The 18,027-nt window shown below is 63.4% G+C and overlaps 1 gene segment (V, D, J or C); it reads right to left on the bottom strand.

The window, feature by feature from the left end:
- Positions 1 to 4,260: 4,260 nt before the first annotated feature.
- Positions 4,261 to 15,586, bottom strand: LOC118655017 (the record flags this gene model as incomplete). The annotated part of the segment is given in 7 exon segments: positions 4,261 to 5,333; positions 7,189 to 7,319; positions 8,690 to 9,010; positions 9,099 to 9,428; positions 9,520 to 9,573; positions 9,848 to 10,132; positions 15,465 to 15,586. Coding segments are annotated over 7 exon segments (1,327 nt in total), but the record flags the coding sequence as incomplete, so codon positions are not given.
- Positions 15,587 to 18,027: the final 2,441 nt, after the last annotated feature.

Here is an 18,027-nt window from a genome sequence, read left to right on the forward strand (position 1 = left end):
CACAGCGCATCCCTGCTCCTCTTTGAAACTGTCTCTAAAACAGACAGACGGACAGAGCCGCCGGCAGGAAGGCTGATGGAGGACGCGGAAGGTGGGGGTCCGCAGCCACAGCCCCGGATGCTCTGACCCCGTCCCCGCCCCGTCCGCTCTGCCCAGGCGGGTCCTGCGCCTTCACCCGGGACTCCGCAGGCACCGCGTAGCCAGACTGGCCCTGCCAGAGCCGCAGGGGGTCCTGGGAGGCGGCCGCAGGGGGTCCTGGGAGGCGGCCGCAGGGGGTCCTGGGAGGCGGCCGCAGGGGGTCCTGGGAGGCGGCCGCAGGGGGTCCTGGGAGGCTGCCGCAGGGGCTCCTGGGAGCGGGAGGCCAAGTGAGCGTGGGATGGAGTGTGCTGTGCTCTCCTGGGTGCTGGGGAGGGGCCCGGAGCAGGAGGAGGGCGGGAGCTGCTGGGTGCACGGAGGGGGGCACTGGAGAAGGAGGGCACGGGAGAAGGGGGGCATGGGAGAAGGGGGGCACCGGAGAAGGGGGGCACGGAAGAAGGGGTGCACGGGAGAAGGGGTGCACGGGAGAAGGGGGGCACGAGAGAAGGGGGGCACGGGAGGTGGGCACCAGAGAAGGGGGGCATGGGAGAAGGGGTGCACGGGAGAAGGGGGCACGGGAGGTGGGCACCAGAGAAGGGGGGCATGGGAGAAGGGGGGCACGGAAGAAGGGGAGCACGGGGGAAGGGGGGCACCGGAGAAGGGGACACGGGAGAAGGGGGGCACGGGAGGGGGGCACGGGAGAAGGGGGGCACCGGAGACGGGGGCACTGGAGAAGGGGGCCTGAGCAAAGGCTTGGGCACAAAGTGCACAGTGGGCCCTAGTGGGTGGTGCCCGTGTGTGTGTGTGTGTGTGTGTGTGTACCTGTGTGTGTGTGTGTGTGTGTGAGGACCTGTGTGTGTGTGTGTGAGGACCTGTGTGTGTGTGTGTGTGTGTGAGGTCCTGTGTCTGTGAGGAACTCTGTGTGTGTGTGTGTGTGTGTGTGTGTGTGTGTGTGTGTGTGAGGACCTGTGTGTGTGTGTGTGTGTGTGTGTGAGGTCCTGTGTGTGTGTGTGTGTGTGTGTGTGTGTGTGTGAGGACCTGAGTGTGTGTGTGTGTGTGAGGTCCTGTGCTGGGAGCCGGTCCATCCTTGCTGTTTCAAGGGACCTGGCATATATGGCATACTGTTCTTAATGTTTGCTCACCTTCTTGGCACTATGTGTTTTAACCAAGGTCTCTGAGAAAGGTTGTTTCCCCGGCATATGGCGCCCGAACAGGGACCCCTAGGTAAGCGCCCCACACTCAGGATGTATAGGACTCCACCGTAGGAAGAGGGTGGATCGTCTTTGCCCCACAATCGGGACGGATCGGACTCCACCATAGGAAGAGGGTGGATAGTCTTTGCCCCACAATCGGGACGGATCGGACTCCACCATAGGAAGAGGGTGGATAGTCTTCGCCGACTCCGTCCACACCTTTGGGAACCCCTGGAACAGGATTCCCCTAGGTAAGCCCCCCCCCATTGAGAACCCCCACATTCGGGACGGATAGGACTCCACCAGGGTACTTCAGACCCCCCTATAGAGGATAAGTAGGGTAAGAAGGTGGATAGTACAGAACTTAGATTGAGAAGATGTGCCATACTGAGTCCAAAGAAAGAAGACTCTGTATTGATCTTTAGATTAAGAAGATGTGCCATACTGAGTCTAAAGAAATATGACTCTGTATTGATCTTTTAACACATATGCTTGCTAGCAGAGGAATTAAAGTTACTCCCAGTCAGACAGAACGTTTTATACAAGAAGTATGTCCATGCTTTTCTGAGGAAGGAAAGGTAAATGTAAAGGCATGGGAGGAGGTAGGCCCAAGGAGCCTTATCCTTAACCCCACTGCAGCCTTTCCACCCCGGGAAAGTGCAGGATTGGCAAGCTCTCCCTGGGGTGATAGATCAGGACTCAGGTAATAGCGGAAAGCGCCAGTCCTATTCTTGAAATGGATACAAGAGAGCATTTGGGGTTTTTCTTTTTAATGCCTGCTTTTAAAAAATAAAAAAGGGGGAATTTGTCGGGAGCCGGTCCATCCTTGCTGTTTCAAAGGACCTGGCATATATGGCATACTGTTCTTAAAATGTTTGCTCACCTTCTTGGCACTATGTGTTTTAACCAAGGTCTCCTCTCTGAGAAAGGTTGTTTCCCCAGGTAGGGATTTTCCCCTGAGTTAGGGAGGGAATAAAACCTCTTAACTAAGTGCCAGGCGGGTAATTAATCACTTTAACTAGGAACAATCATGCTTAAGCTACATAATCTTTACTCCCTGGAATGGAGATAAGAAACGCCCTAACCTTTGTAATAGAGATTGATAGGATTGAATCAACTGGTATAAATACAGATGTAACAAGACAGAACTTAGAACACAGAACCTACTCAGAACTTAGAGACAGAAGAACTTCGCTGGAGAGAACATGGCAAAAGATCCTGGACTGAACCTGACTACAGAAATTGGCAAGAGAACCTGACTAGAACCTGGTGACTGAACCTGGCTGGAGAACCTAGCGAGGGAACATGGCTACAGAACCTGGCTGGAGAACCTAGAGAACCTAGCAAGAGAACATGGACACAGAACCTGGCTGGAGATCCGAAGCAGAACTTCACGGGAGATCCAGACCATAACTTGGCTGGAGATCCTGGCTAGGCTGCTGATCAACTGAACGCTGTCTCCGTGTCATTCCTTCTTTGCCGACTCCGTCCACACCTTTGGGGACCCCTGGACCTGCTGGGGCTGGACCCCGGCAGTCCTGTGTGTGTGTGTGTGTGTGTGTGTGAGGTCCTCTGTGTGTGTGTGTGAGGACCTGTGTGTGTGTGAACCTGTTGGTGTGTGAGGACCTGTGTGTGTGTGTGTGTGTGTGAGGTCCTGTGTGTGTGTGTGTGAGGACCTGTGTGTGTGTGTGTGAGGTCCTGTGTGTGTGTGTGTGAGGACCTGTGTGTGTGTGTGTGAGGTCCTGTGTGTGTGTGTGTGAGGTCCTGTGTGTGTGTGTGTGTGAAGACCCGTGTGTGTGTGTGTGAGGACCTGTGTGTGTGTGTGTGTGAGGTCCTGTGTGTGTGTGTGTGTGTGTGTGTGTGGTCCTGTGTGTGTGTGAGGACCTGTGTGTGTGTGTGTGTGTGTGTGTGAGATCCTGTGTCTGTGAGGAACTGTGTGTGTGTGAGGACGTGTGTGTGTGTGTGTGTGTGAGGACCTGTTGGTGTGTGAGGACGTGTGTGTGTGTGTGTGAGGTCATGTGTGTGTGTGAGGACCTGTGTGTGTGTGTGTGTGTGTGTGAGGTCCTGTGTGTGTGTGTGTGAGGACCTGTGTGTGTGTGTGTGTGAGGTCCTGTGTGTGTGTGTGTGTGTGTGTGTGTGTGTGAGGACCTGTGTGTGTGTGTGTGTGTGTGTGTGTGTGTGTGTGAGGTCCTGTGTGTGTGTGTGTCAGGACCTGTGTGTGTGTGTGTGTGTGTGTGTGTGTGTGTGTGTGTGGTCCTGTGTGTGTGTATGTGTGTGAGAGGTCATGTGTGTGTGAGAGGTCGTGTGTGTGTGAGGACCTGTGTGTGTGTGTGAGGACCTCTGTGTGTGTGTGTGAGGACCTGTGTGTGTGAGGAACTGTTTGTGTGTGAGGACCTGTATGGGCTTGCAGGATGCAGCCAATCAATGATTTTCTCTTGTTATTGATGTGTCTATTTCTCTCTCCCTCTCCCTCTCTGAAATCAATAATAATAAAAAAGAAGCTTAAAAAAAGAAGAAGAAAAAGAAGAGGAGATGGGACACGGACATGCGGAGGGACGGCCACGTGAGGACCAGGGGAAGGTGGCCGTCCACACGCCCAGGAGAGAGGCCTCGGGGAGCCCGCCCGCAGCACCTGCCCTGGGACCCGGGCTCCAGGACGGGGAGAGTCTTTGGGTGCTGTTCCCGCTTCCTGTGGGTGCTGACTGACCCCCAGTCAGTGTCTTGTTTCTGGCCACGGCCAGTCCTGCCCCAGCCCTGGACGCCTGTGTGGCTCCCGTGCTCCCTGGTTTCTGGGCCGCCTTCCTCACCCGCTGGGCTGGATGCTGGCTGAAGTGGGCGGCGGGGGGATGCGAGGAGACGGAGGCAGAGGGGGGCAGGTTGTGGCTCTGGGAGTGGGTGCCCCCCCCCCCCCACGCCTCCATGGGCTGTGGACTCACGAGGCGCCAGCACAGGGAGATTCCGTGAGACAGGGATGTGTAAGGAGCTTTTATTATCGTTAAACACATGCACCACACACGCACACACCAGTAGAGACAATGAACGGGCTCCAGAAAATTAAATAGAAAACGAAAGCGGCCCAAGCTACAAGGTGCATTTCCTTGGAATCATCTCTCTGCGCGCCCCCTGCCTCACGGGGCCCGTGTCTCCCTCCTTCCCAGTGCCGAGGGGCGCTCCCTGGGGATCGGACGTCTGTCCACTGCCGGTCCCCATGGCGGGCGGCGTTCTCGGTCCAGTGCTCTCAGCTCTCAGCTCTCGGCCCCCCGCCCGGAACAGGGGCTACCTGGGAGGGCGAGGGGCGGGACTCAGGCCTGTGCTCCGACCTGGGCCCTCTGGGCACTGCACCTCCACACCCATGTCCCCCTCTGTCCACGGAGGCTGGGTCACCCCTGCTGGGACCTGGTCACCAGGCGCCGCCCCAGGGGCTTGTGGGCCGAGGCCCACCCTCCCTGGGTGGTACCGCCCTGCCCCCGGGCCAGGCCGGCTCTGAGGTGTGCTCTGGTGGAGGCGGCCGAGTGGCCATCTGGGCCCGCGTGGAGCTTCCCGGGGGGACTCAGCACCTCCCGGGAGCCCTGCCTCCTGCTGCTGCCCACACACTGGGCGCCAGGCCTCCGCCCCTCAGGACGGACTCGCATGAGGCCCAGGCAGTGATGTCCTGGGGAGGGACACGCTGCCCGGAGGCCTTGGTGGGCACATGACCCCGGGCATCTTGGTGGCTGCGTGGAGGGGCTGGCGGGTGTCCGTCAGCTCAGGTTGGAGCACCTGCTGTCCACTCGGTTCTCCAAAGGGGCAGGTCCTGGGCAGGATGCAGCCTGTGATGGCCGTGAGGCCAGAGGGCGTGGTGCTGGCCCGGGGGGCCTGTGGTCCGAGGGTGGAGAGGTCAGAGGCCAGCGAGGTCAGAGGGCGGAGGAGCAGGCGTTGCAGCAGGTGGAGCAGGTGGACCGGCGGGCGGTCCGGGCAGCCGGCCGCTGGCTGGGAGCGAGGCTAGGCCCCTTGTCCGATCATGTTCCTGTAGTCGGGGACGATGGTCCTCTTCAGGTCGGCCACCGAGGAGAAGATCCACTTCACCTGCAGGGGCCGGGCCAGGTTAGCCTCTGCGGGGCCGGGGCCAGGTGGGGCCAGCGGGGGGGCAGCATGGGGCAGTGAGGGACAGTGAGGGGCAGTGAGGGGCAGTGAGGAACAGTGAGGGACAGTGAGGGAGACAGCGAGGGACAGTGAGGGACAGTGAGGGACAGCGAGGGACAGCGAGGGACAGTGAGGGGCAGTGAGGGACAGCGACGGACAGTGAGGGGCAGTGAGGGACAGCGAGGGACAGTGAGGGGCAGTGAGGGACAGTGAGGGACAGTGAGGGACAGCGACGGACAGTGAGGGGCAGTGAGGGACAGCGACGGACAGTGAGGGGCAGTGAGGGACAGCGACGGACAGTGAGGGGCAGTGAGGGACAGTGAGGGGCAGTGAGGGACAGTGAGGGACACAGTGAGGGACAGCGAGGGACAGCGAGGGACAGTGAGGGACAGTGAGGGGCAGAGAGGGACAGTGAGGGACACAGTGAGGGACAGCGAGGGACAGCGAGGGACAGCGAGGGACAGTGAGGGGCAGTGAGGGGCAGTGAGGGGCAGTGAGGGACAGTGAGGGAGACAGTGAGGGACAGCGAGGGACAGCGAGGGACAGTGAGGGACAGTGAGGGGCAGTGAGGGACACAGTGAGGGACAGCGAGGGACAGCGAGAGACAGTGAGGGACAGCGAGGGACAGCGAGGGACAGTGAGGGACAGCGAGGGACACAGTGAGGGACAGTAAGGGACACAGCGAGGGACAGTAAGGGACACAGCGAGGGACAGTGAGGGGCAGCGAGGGGCAGCGAGGGCAGTGAGGGGCCGTGAGGGACCGTGAGGGGCAGTGAGGGACAGTGAGGGGCAGTGAGGGGTGCATGGGGGATGTGGGGACTGTGGGGCATATGCGGTGCAATGGGCATGGTGTGAGGTACATGGGGACAACGTGGGCACTGCGTGGGGACAGCATGGGGCACATGGGGTGCATGGGCATGGTGTGGGACGCGTTGGGACAGCCTGGGGCATGTGGGGCATGGGCACGTGGGGCGTGTGGGTCGTGTGGGGCATGTGGGGTGTGTGGGGCACAGTGTGGAACACGTGGACACGGCATGGGGTATGTGGGGCATGTGGGGCGTGTGGGACACAGTGTGGAACACGTGGACACGGCATGGGGTGTGTGGGGCATGTGGGGCGTGTGGGGCACAGTGTGGAACACGTGGACACGGCATGGGGTATGTGGGGCATGTGGGGTGTGTGGGGCACAGTGTGGAACACGTGGACACGGCATGGGGTGTGTGGGGCATGTGGGGCGTGTGGGGCACAGTGTGGAACACGTGGCACGGCATGGGGTATGTGGGGCATGTGGGGTGTGTGGGGCACAGTGTGGAACACGTGGACACGGCATGGGGTGTGTGGGGCATGTGGGGCGTGTGGGGCACAGTGTGGAACACGTGGACACGGCATGGGGTATGTGGGGCATGTGGGGCGTGTGGGGCACAGTGTGGAACACGTGGACACGGCATGGGGTGCGTGGGGCATGTGGGGTGTGTGGGGCACAGTGTGGAACACGTGGACACGGCATGGGGTGTGTGGGGCATGTGGGGCGGGTGGGGCACAGTGGGGAACACGTGGACACGGCATGGGGTATGTGGGGCATGTGGGGTGTGTGAGGCACAGTGTGGAACACGTGGACACGGCATGGGGTGTGTGGGGCATGTGGGGCGTGTGGGGCACAGTGTGGAACACGTGGACACGGCATGGGGTGCGTGGGGCATGTGGGGTGTGTGGGGCACAGTGTGGAACACGTGGACACGGCATGGGGTGCGTGGGGCGTGTGGGGCGTGTGGCGCGTGGGGCACATAGGGCGGCCCACCTTGAAGAGCGTGACGGTGGCGCTGTAGCACACGCTGAGCAGGAAGAGGGTGATGAAGATGGAGATGGTGGTCCACAGCCCGTCCAGCTCCCCGTCCTGGGCCTCGGCACAGCTCTCGTCCAGGAGCAGCTCTGCACAGGGAGGGGGGGTGGTCAGTGTGGGGCCGTGGGGGCTGGCGGCTTGGGGGCTGGCACAGGGGTTCTCTGTGAACAGGGGGGGGGGGCCTGGCCAGGTAGGGCCCATGGTGCCCGGCTCCCCCGTCCTCTGCCTCAAGCCCCGGTCTTAGCTTGGCTGGGGTGCCCTCTCCTCTCTGCCACCTGCACGGGGCCCTGGGGGACAAGGTGGGCTGACCCTCAATCCAGCCTGCTCTCTCGTCCACCACCCCTCTGCCTGCTCCCCCTGAGGTCAAGGGCAGGAGGGCCCTGCCTGGGAAGGGCCAGCGCCAGGTCTGAGTTGGGAGTGCAGGAAAGTGGGTGGGCCCGAGGCTGGCCTGGGTGCCTGGGGAGGACTTCTGTGTGTGGGGAGGGTGTGGGTGCCTGGGGAGGGGGAAGGGTGCCTGAGCCGGTCAGTGACCACTGGGGCATTGGGTGGGGGCAGGCTGGTTTCCATGGTGGGGGTTCCCAGGACCCGCTCTGTTCTCTGGTCTGGGCCTGTGCAGGGTGCTTTGTGGGAGGCCTGCAGTGTAAGGCCTGTCTCTGTGTGCATACATGTGTACACACATGCGGTCATGCCTGTGTGTTCATGTGTGTATGTCTGAGTGTTCGTGTGTGCATGCACGCGTACGTGTGTGTGTGTGTGTGTGTGTGTGTGTGTGTGTGTGTGTGTGTGTGTGTGTGTGAAGGTGGCCATGTGAGCTGGTGCTGATCTGTGAAGTGCCTTGTTTTCCACGGTCTGGCTCAGTGTCCCTGTGGCCTCTGACAGCCTTTCCCCGGGACCCCAGGACTGCCCGCCTCTGCCTCTGTGGGGCAATCGGGTGCGTGTCCTCCTGAGCGGACAGGCCTGGCCCCAGGTGGGACATGGCCCACAGAGCCCCCTCGCCCGAGGGAGGGTAGGAGGCTTGGTCTCGAGGGCACGGAGGGCCTGTCCCACACCACGGGCCAGTGTCCTCCTGTGCGGGCACAGAGCCACGTCCAGGAGCCCTGGGGACCAGTGGGCAAGGCACTCGGAGACCAGGCACTGCCCACAGCGGGGCTTGCTCAGAGGCGGGCACCCTCCTGGGCCCTCCTGTCCCTGAGGGGCATCTCCTGCCCCCTGTCCACATTTCCTGACCGAGTCCTTGCCGGCCGTGCGGAAGCTGTCCTGCCCTGACGCCTGCAGACCCACAGGCTCTGGGTCCCGCCCTAGCGGTGCCGACCAGCCTCCGAGCCAGCCTGACCTCCACCCCGGAAAGAACCACGACAGTGTCGCAGGGTCCCAGGGCCGTGCTGGGTGCTTTATTGAATGCTGGGTGCCGAGGGTATGTACATGGGGGGTCGCCGGGCGCCGGGCGCTGCTCATTTACCCGGGTTCCAGGAGACGGTCTTCTGGGCGTAGTGGTTGTGCAGGCCCTCGTGCATCACCTCGCACGTGAAGGGGGCCCCCCGCTGCCACCGGGCCTTGTCCACGGTGAGCTTGCTGTACAGGAAGAAGGAGCCCTCCTGGTCCTTCTGGGGCGGGGTCGAGGAGTACTTGGTCTCGGACTCTGGCTGCCCGTTGCTCTGCCACTCCACGCTGATGTCCGGCGGGAAGAAGTCTTTGACCAGGCAGGTCACGCTGACCTTGTCCCTGGCCAACTCGTCCGAGTGTGGACCCAGGACGTACACCTGCGGCGCCTGGACTTGCCCTGTGGGATGAGGTCAGCACAGACGGTCACTCCCAGGTGGAGGGCTGGCCCCCCGCCCCAGCCCCGGGCCCACCTGTCTGCTCCCCACCTATGGCCTTGGAGATGGTCCTCTCGATGGGGGAGGGGATGGCCTTGTTGTTGACCTTGCACTTGAACTTCTTGCCCTTCAGCCAGTCCTGGTGCGTGATGGCGTAGGAGTGGACCACACGGTAGGTGCTGTTGAACTGCTCCTGCTCCGCCTTCACCGTCTTCTTGGTCATCTGGTTGCCGTCCATGTACCAGGTGAACTCGACATCCAGGTCATCTGGGGCCACGTCCACCACCATGCACGTGACCTCGGGCGTCCGGGAGATCATGAGGGTGTCCTTGGGTTTCGGGGGGAAGATGAAGACCGAGGGCCCTCCCGGGTTCTCACAAGCTGGGGGGAGACAGTGGCCAGGGGTCAGCCCTCGGCAGGCCTTCCCTGGGCAGGCACTCCCCGTGGGCCTCCTCCTGGGGTGGATACTCACGTGGGCATGTGTGAGGCGGGCAAGAGGTGGGGGGAGGTCCGACAGTTAAGGGCACTGCAGAGAGAGCAGGCTGAGGGTTACCGGGGCCCCGCAGGGCACGGCCCTGGGCAGGGGCTTAGGTCAGGGCCAGAGTTTGTCAGGTCTGAGTCCAGCACCCGCCTCTGTGGCTCCAGAGCCTGTGCCCACCCTGGGCCTGGTGGTGATACCAAGAGGACCCCACCCCAGCTTGGGGAGACCGTCTGCACTCCCGCCACTGCCCTGGGCTGGGGCAGGCATCCCTGCTCTGTGGTTTGTCTCTAGCAGATGTCTCTCCGTGGCATGTGCTCACCGGTCTTGTCCACCTTGGTGCTGCTGGCCGGGTGGGCTACGTTGCAGATGAAGGTCTGGGTGGACGAGCTGGCGGGCACCGTCACCATGCTGCTCATAGAGTAGAGGCCCGAGCGGAGGACGGATGGGAAGGTGTGCACGCCGCTGGTCAGGGAGCCCGAGTTCCAGGTCACAGTCACGGGCTCCGGGAAGTAGCCAGAGACCAGGCAGCCCAGGGACACCGTGGAGCCGGACGTGGTGCCACACTTGGGGGACAGTGGGAAGACCGACGGGGCCGTGGTGGAGGCTGTAAGAGATGGGTCACGTGACTGCCAGGTCTCACCCTACCAAAGCCTGGGCAGGGCATCGGGGGCCCAGGCCCAGGACAGCGCTGAGCCCCGTGCCCGTGGCCCATGGGCTCCCAGAAGCCTGAAGACCCAGGAGCCTGCAGACCGGCTACCCCGTGTGTGTCTGCCACCCAGGGCCTCCCACCTCTGAGCCATGGGCGTCAGGCCCAGCAGCTCAGCCAGCGCTGCCTGGGCTGGAGCCCCCGCCCCCAGCCCCTGGTCCTCACTGAGCCTTGGAGCCCTAACTGGTGGCTCTCGCTCTGCCTGGCTTCCAGGGCCCCTGACCCCACTGTCCTGTCGCCCTGCCAGGCCCTGCCCTGGGCGAGGAGGCCCTTCCTCAGGCGGGTGAGCCTCTGTCACCCACCGCCCAAGCTCTGCTTCCAGCCCACAGCCCTCTGCCCTTCTGGGTCAGCCTGCAGCCAAGGCACTGCCTGGTCCCCACCCCCGCCCGGACCCCCTCCATGGGAGGCCCTCCCCTCCTCCCTGCAGCCCCCAGCCCAGCTGCGCCTCTGCACCCAGCAGTCTTTCACACTTGCCCCTTCTCACCCCCCCAGCACCAACCCCCCACACTGCCCCCTCGCTGCTCCAGCTCCTGCCTAGTCCAGAGCCCTCCTGCCGGGTCCTTCCTCAGTCTGGCCCGCTCAGCATGGCTTGGAGCCTGGCACTGGCCTTGCAGCCTTCTGCATGGTGTCAGTGCCCCGGACCCCTGTGTGGCCCCTCACTCAGCCCAGGGCCCTGCCCCACTGTCCCTCCCGCTCCCTGCTCAACCCCCACCTCATCCTGGGATCCTTTTAGCTCAGGCCCTGCCTTACCCCCGAGCTCCTCCCAGCTCAGCTGCACAAACTCTGCCTGCTGCTCAGGGCTCCCAGCCCAGTGGCCCCCTCCCCCTCAGTGCCCTGCAGGCTCACCCCTCCAGCTGCTCCCCACAGCCTTCTCTGCGCCCCCCAAGCCTCTTCCTGGACATTCAGAGGCACTCAGGCCCCTGTCCCCCAGTCTCTGCCTTTGTCCATCTGAATCCCATTTCTGCCTGCTCTGGCCCGCCCCTTGCCCTGGGCCTCAGCCCTGACCCCAGCTGGGAGCACGAATTCTTGTACTCAGGCTCTAGGGCTCAGCCCAAGGCTGCTGTGTCCTCCCCTAACCTGCACCCTGCCCCTTTTCACCGCGCCCCTGGCCAACAGAGCCCCTCCACCTACTGCCCTATGACCCCTCTCTACCCACCTGCTCACCCCAGCTCTCCTGGCTCCTGGGCAGCCCTGCCCTCCCACCTGCCCCCTGCTCACCTGCATAGCTCTGCAAGCTCCCACCCAGCTCCTGGGCAGCTCTCTTGCCTCCCGCCTACCCCCTGCTCACCTGCAGAGCTCTGCCAGCGCCCAACAAGCTACTGGGGAGCTCCCTACCCTCCCATATGCCCCCTGCTCACCTGCATAGCCCTGCCAGCTCCCACCCAGCTCCTGGGGAGCTCCCTGCCCTCCCATATGCCCCCTGTTCACCTGCATAGCTCTGCCAGCTCCCACCCAGCTCCTGGGCAGCTCCCTGCCCTCCCGCCTGCCCCCTGCTCACCTGCATAGCTCTGCCAGCTCCCACCTAGCTCCTGAGCAGCTCCCTACCCTCCTGCCTGCCCCCTGCTCACCTGCATAGCTCGGCCAGTTCCCACCCAGCTCCTGGGCAGATCCCTTGCCTCCCGCCTGCCCCCTGCTCACCTGCATAGCTCTACTAGCTCCCACCTAGCTCCTGGGCAGCTCCTGCCCTCCCGCCTGCCCCTGCTCACCTGCATAGCTCTGCCAGCTCCCACCCAGCTCCTGGGAGCTCCCTACCCTCCTGCCTGCCCCCTGCTCACCTGCATAGCTCTGCCAGCTCCCACCCAGCTCTGGGCAGCTCCCTGCCCTCCCGCCTGCCCCCTGCACACCTGCATAGCTCTACTAGCTCCCACCTAGCTCCTGGGCAGCTCCCTGCCCTCCCGCCTGCCCCCTGCTCACCTGCATAGCTCTGCCAGCTCCCAACCAGCTCCTGGGCAGCTCCCTGCCCTCCCGCCTGCCCCATGCTCACCTGCATAGCTCTGCCAGCTCCCACCCAGCTCCTGGGGAGCTCCCTGCCCTCTCGCCTGCCCCCTGCTCACCTGCCTAGCTCTGCCAGCTCCCATGCAGCTCCTGGGCAGCATCCTGCCCTCCCGCCTGCCCCCTGCTCACCTGCATAGCTCGGCCAGTTCCCACCCAGCTCCTGGGCAGATCCCTTGCCTCCCGCCTGCCCCCTGCTCACCTGCATAGCTCTACTAGCTCCCACCTAGCTCCTGGGGAGCTCCCTGCCCTCCCGCCTGCCCCCTGCTCACCTGCATAGCTCTGCCAGCTCCCACCCAGCTCCTGGGGAGCTCCCTACCCTCCTGCCTGCCCCCTGCTCACCTGCATAGCTCTGCCAGCTCCCACCCAGCTCCTGGGCAGCTCCCTGCCCTCCCCCCTGCCCCCTGCTCACCTGCATAGCTCTGCCAGCTCCCACCCAGCTCCTGGGGAGCTCCCTACCCTCCCGCCTGCCCCCTGCTCACCTGCATAGCTCTGCCAGCTCCCACCCAGCTCCTGGGGAGCTCCCTGCCATCTTGCCTGCCCCCTGCTCACCTGCATAGCTCTGCCAGCTCCCACCTAGCTCCTGAGCAGCTCCCTACCCTCCTGCCTGCCCCCTGCTCACCTGCATAGCTCGGCCAGTTCCCACCCAGCTCCTGGGCAGATCCCTTGCCTCCCGCCTGCCCCCTGCTCACCTGCATAGCTCTACTAGCTCCCACCTAGCTCCTGGGCAGCTCCCTGCCCTCCCGCCTGCCCCCTGCTCACCTGCATAGCTCTGCCAGCTCCCACCCAGCTCCTGGGGAGCTCCCTACCCTCCTGCCTGCCCCCTGCTCACCTGCATAGCTCTGCCAGCTCCCACCCAGCTCCTGGGCAGCTCCCTGCCCTCCCGCCTGCCCCCTGCTCACCTGCATAGCTCTACTAGCTCCCACCTAGCTCCTGGGCAGCTCCCTGCCCTCCCGCCTGCCCCCTGCTCACCTGCATAGCTCTGCCAGCTCCCACCCAGCTCCTGGGCAGCTCCCTGCCCTCCCGCCTGCCCCATGCTCACCTGCATAGCTCTGCCAGCTCCCACCCAGCTCCTGGGGAGCTCCCTGCCCTCTCGCCTGCTCCCTGCTCACCTGCCTAGCTCTGCCAGCTCCCAACCAGCTCCTGGGCAGCATCCTGCCCTCCCGCCTGCCCCCTGCTCACCTGCATAGCTCGGCCAGTTCCCACCCAGCTCCTGGGCAGATCCTTGCCTCCCGCCTGCCCCCTGCTCACCTGCATAGCTCTACTAGCTCCCACCTAGCTCCTGGGGAGCTCCCTGCCCTCCCGCCTGCCCCCTGCTCACCTGCATAGCTCTGCCAGCTCCCACCCAGCTCCTGGGGAGCTCCCTACCCTCCTGCCTGCCCCTGCTCACCTGCATAGCTCTGCCAGCTCCCACCCAGCTCCTGGGCAGCTCCCTGCCCTCCCGCCTGCCCCCTGCTCACCTGCATAGCTCTGCCAGCTCCCACCCAGCTCCTGGGAGCTCCCTACCCTCCCGCCTGCCCCCTGCTCACCTGCATAGCTCTGCCAGCTCCCACCCAGCTCCTGGGGAGCTCCCTGCCATCTTGCCTGCCCCCTGCTCACCTGCCTAGCTCTGCCAGCTCCCATGCAGCTCCTGGGCAGCATCCTGCCCTCCCGCCTGCCCCCTGCTCACCTGCATAGCTCTGCCAGCTCCCACCCAGCTCCTGGGGAGCTCCCTGCCATCTTGCCTGCCACCTGCTCACCTGCCTAGCTCTGCCAGCTCCCATGCAGCTCCTGGGCAGCATCCTGCCCTTCCGCCTGCCCCCTGCTCACCTGCATAGCTCTGCCAGCTCCCACCCAGCTCGTGGACAGCTCCCTACCCTCCCGCCAGCCCCCTGCTCACTGCATAGCTCTGCCAGCTCCCACCTAGGCTCCTGGGCAGCTCCCCTGGCCACCCGCCTGCCCCCTGCTAACCTGCATAGCTCTGCCAGCTCCCATCCAGCTCCTGGACAGCATCCTGCCCTCCCGCCTGCCCCCTGCTCTCCTGATAGCGCTGCCAGCTCCCACCCAGCTCCTGGGCAGCTCCTTGCCCTCCCGCCTGCCCCCTGCTCACCTGCATAGATCTGCCAGCTCCCACCAGCTCCTGGGCAGCTCCCTGCCCTCCCGCCCTGCCCCCTGCTCACCTGCATAGCTCTGGCAGCTCCCACCTGCTCCTGGGCAGCTCCCTGCCCTCCCGCCTGCCCCCTGCTCACCTGCATAGCTCTGGCCGCTCCCACCCAGCTCCTGGAGCTCCCTGCCCTCCCGCCTGCCCCTGCTCACCTGCATAGCTCTGGCAGCTCCCACCCAGCTCCCGTGGCAGCTCTGCCCTCCCGCCTGCCCCGCTCACTGCATAGCTCTGGCAGCTCCCACCCAGCTCTGGGCAGTCCCTACCTTCCGCCCCTGCACGTGCTCACCTGCATCGCTCTGCCAGCCCCACCCGGCCTGGGCCGCTCCTGCCCTCCCGCTGGCCTGCTCACTTGCGTTGTGTCCCATAAAAGTTTCGCTGTAAGCCCTGCCTTTTCCCTAAGTTCCCCTCCTACAAGTCGATGAGCTCCACATTGCACTGCGTGTCTCCCCCCAGCTGCCCGCCGGGCCTCCTGCCCCGCCCAGAGCCCTCCAGCCCAGTAGCTCCACTCCCAGTCTCCTTCCTTCCCGGCCGCTCTCTGTGCTTGCCTCCTGGAGTCCTCCAGCCGCCCGCCCTCTCTCTGGCCAGCTTGTCCCCTATAGCCTCTGCCCACCCGGCCCTGCCCCAGAGCAGACCCCTCCTCACTCTCCCCACTGGGAGCCCCTCTGGGCCTTTGCTCTTTCCAGTTGCTGGTCAGCTGCCTGTGCCCAGCAGCTGCTGGACCTGAGCCCTGGACCCTGTCACCTGCCCACACCCATGGAGCTGCCGGCTCTGCCTCTGACTCAGCCCATTGGTCTGGACAGGCCCCTCATGCCCCTGGGGGTCCGCTTCCTCCGCTGCACCACGCCAGCCGCCACCCTGCTTCCCCAGCTCAGACCACTGTGCATCCAGGTGTGGTCCTGCCATGGCTGCCCCCACCCTGCCCTCTGGCACGGGAAGCCCTGGGCTCCTGCCCTCCCGCTCGCTGCGTTTCTCTCAGGCCCTGGCCCAGCTGCTAGGGTCACTCTGTGGGTCCCCGAGGACCTGGTCTCCCCTCAGCCCCTTGGGCCACTTCCATTCTCCCCCCCCTCGGCCCTGCTCTGTGGGGACCCCACTCACCACGGGCGGGGGCTGGGGAGGCAGTGCCCCCAGCCTGACTGCTCTTGTCCCCACTGCATGTGGCTCCTGGTGGCTGTGGCTGTGCCCACAGCCCCACGTCCAAGGTGTTGGTAGCTGGGCCCCTGAGATGTGAACTCCCCCACCCCCCTCACCCCACCCCAGCCCTGCGAAGACTAAGAACGGGATTGAAACTGGTGCAGGGCTCGCTTCCCGAAGTTCCCTTTTTTCTGGGTGGTTTCTCTGTCAAGGGGCCAGGGGGAGTCCAGATGTGGCTGCGGGCCCCTCACGTGGGTGTGTGGGGTGGGTGAGGCGGGCATCCAGGGCCCAGGGGACAGAGTGAGAACCTGCTGTCATGTGCTCTGCCCCCCTTGGGGCTGGGCTCTCCCCAAGGCCCCTGGCTTCCCCAGCCTCGTTGGCACCTTTCCCTGCCCCTGCAGCACGGGTGTGGGCACAGGTCACCAGGTCACAGTCAGCAGCCCAGCCCAGGCTCCCCATCCACCCACTGGGTAGCTTCCAGGAGCCAGCTGTCCTCAGGGCCCTGCCTCTGCCCTCCTTCCCTCTCTGGCTGCGTCTGTGTCCTGATCATTGGCCAAAGATGGTGCTGCCCACGGTTAGAGGGAAGCGGCCCTCCAGCCTCAGATGTGCGAGCACAGAGTTCACGGTGGTCACCGGGGCCCGACGATGCCCCTCTGGCTGGGACCGCGTGCAGCCCTCCACCGCTCTGAGGGCGCGGACCCACCGCAAGGGACTTGGACCTCAGTGTCTGCATCTGGGGCCGCACGCAGCTCAGTCCTGCAAGTCCGAGGTCTGGCCTTGGCTTGGGGTGCTGGAGGCACCAGAGCCCCCACCCGTGAAGTGCCGGTGGCTGAAGGCTTCTTTCAAGGGGTCTGTGGGCAGGGCTTGTGCCCTTCAGGCCGGCAGAGCATTTGCAGGCCCAGGGCCCAGGTGCCTGGAGCACCCGTCCAGTTATGTGTCTGCCAACAGTGCCCTGGGCTCCTCCGCCTGTCCTGCCGTCCAGTCCTCACGCCACCTCCCAAGGTTGGGGGTTTCTTTCCCAAGTCCCAGATCCTGGTCCAGGGGTGCACAGGAGCCTCGCGAGGGGCTCGAAGGCTCCGCCTGGGGTGCAGGCCGGGGCTGGGCGGCTCCCCGCGGCTCTGCTGCACAGTGCCAGGGCCATGTCTGCGGAGGTCCTGCCCTCAAGGCCTGGGGGTGGTCCTTCTGCGGCCCTCCCCGCCGAGGTGGTCAGGCAGCCTGTGGCTCTGGGTTCCTGGGAAGAGAGTGACCCTAGCCTCGCACAGGGCAGGGCATGGGGCAGGGCATGGGGCGGGGAATGGGGCAGGAGGAGCCCATGGCCACTGTGCAAAACGTCAGGTGCCGGGAGCCGGTCCATGCTTGCTGTTTCAAGGGACCTGGCATATATTGGCATACTGTTCTTAATATGTTTGCTTACCTTCTTGGCACTATGTGTTTTAACCAAGGTGTCTGAGAAAGGTTGTTTCCCCAGGTAGGGATTTTCCCCTGAAGTTAGGGAGGGAATAAAACCTCTTAACTAAGTGTCAGGAAGGTAATTAATCACTTTAACTACGAACAATCATGCTTAAGCTACATAATCTTTACTCCCTGGGATGGAGATAAGAAACGCCCTTAACCTTTGTAATAGAGATTGATAGGATTGAATCAACTGGTATAAATACAGATGCAACAAGACAGTAAGAACACAGAACTTAGAACACAGAACTTAGAAGACAGAACTCAGAAGACAGAACTTAGAAGACAGAACCTACACACAGAACTTAGTAGACAGAACTTAGAAGATAGAACCAAAGAAGACAGAACCTACACAGAACCTAGAGACAGAACTTTGCTGGAGAGAACATGGCAAAAGATCCTGGACTGAACCTGACTACAGAAATTGGCAAGAGAACCTGACTAGAACCTGGTGACTGACCTGGAGACCCTCGAGAACCTAGCAAGAGAACATGGACACAGAACCTGGCTGGAGATCCTAAGCAGAACCTCTCTGGAGATCCAGACCAGAACTTGGCTGGAGATCCTGGCTAGGCTGCTGATCAACTGAACACTGTCTCCGTGTCCTTCCTTCTTCGCCGACTCCGTCCACACCTTTGGGGACCCCTGGACCTGCTGGGGTTGGACCCCGGCATCCAGGGGCCACAGCCTTGGGGTAGGACATGTCCTCTTGTCCCTCCCCAGGGAAATCTGATGGTCACCCCGGCTCCCTCCACCCGGCTTCTTCCCCACGGTGCCCAGTCTGCTGGTGCCTGGCTGTGCGAGCTGTGGGCACTGCTTATGGTTGCCTAAGAAGCACTGGGTGGCTCACCCCATCTCAGACTTTAGCGAAATTCTGAGAGTGTCAAGGCCAGTGGGTATTTGCCCGTAGGGTCCACTCCCACTTGTGCGCCCAGGGTTCTGGTGAATTGGGACACTTGCTGGTGGTCACTGGTGTGGAAACTGAGCTGCCTGTCCCAGTGATGGGGGTGGTGTAAAGAAGATCCGTCTCCTGGGGTCATTACAGGACATTGGACACAGGTGCTGCCATTCGGAT

The sequence above is a fragment of the Myotis myotis genome, unplaced genomic scaffold (genome assembly GCF_014108235.1).
Source record: "Myotis myotis isolate mMyoMyo1 unplaced genomic scaffold, mMyoMyo1.p scaffold_m19_p_41, whole genome shotgun sequence".
Lineage (NCBI taxonomy): Eukaryota > Metazoa > Chordata > Mammalia > Chiroptera > Vespertilionidae > Myotis > Myotis myotis.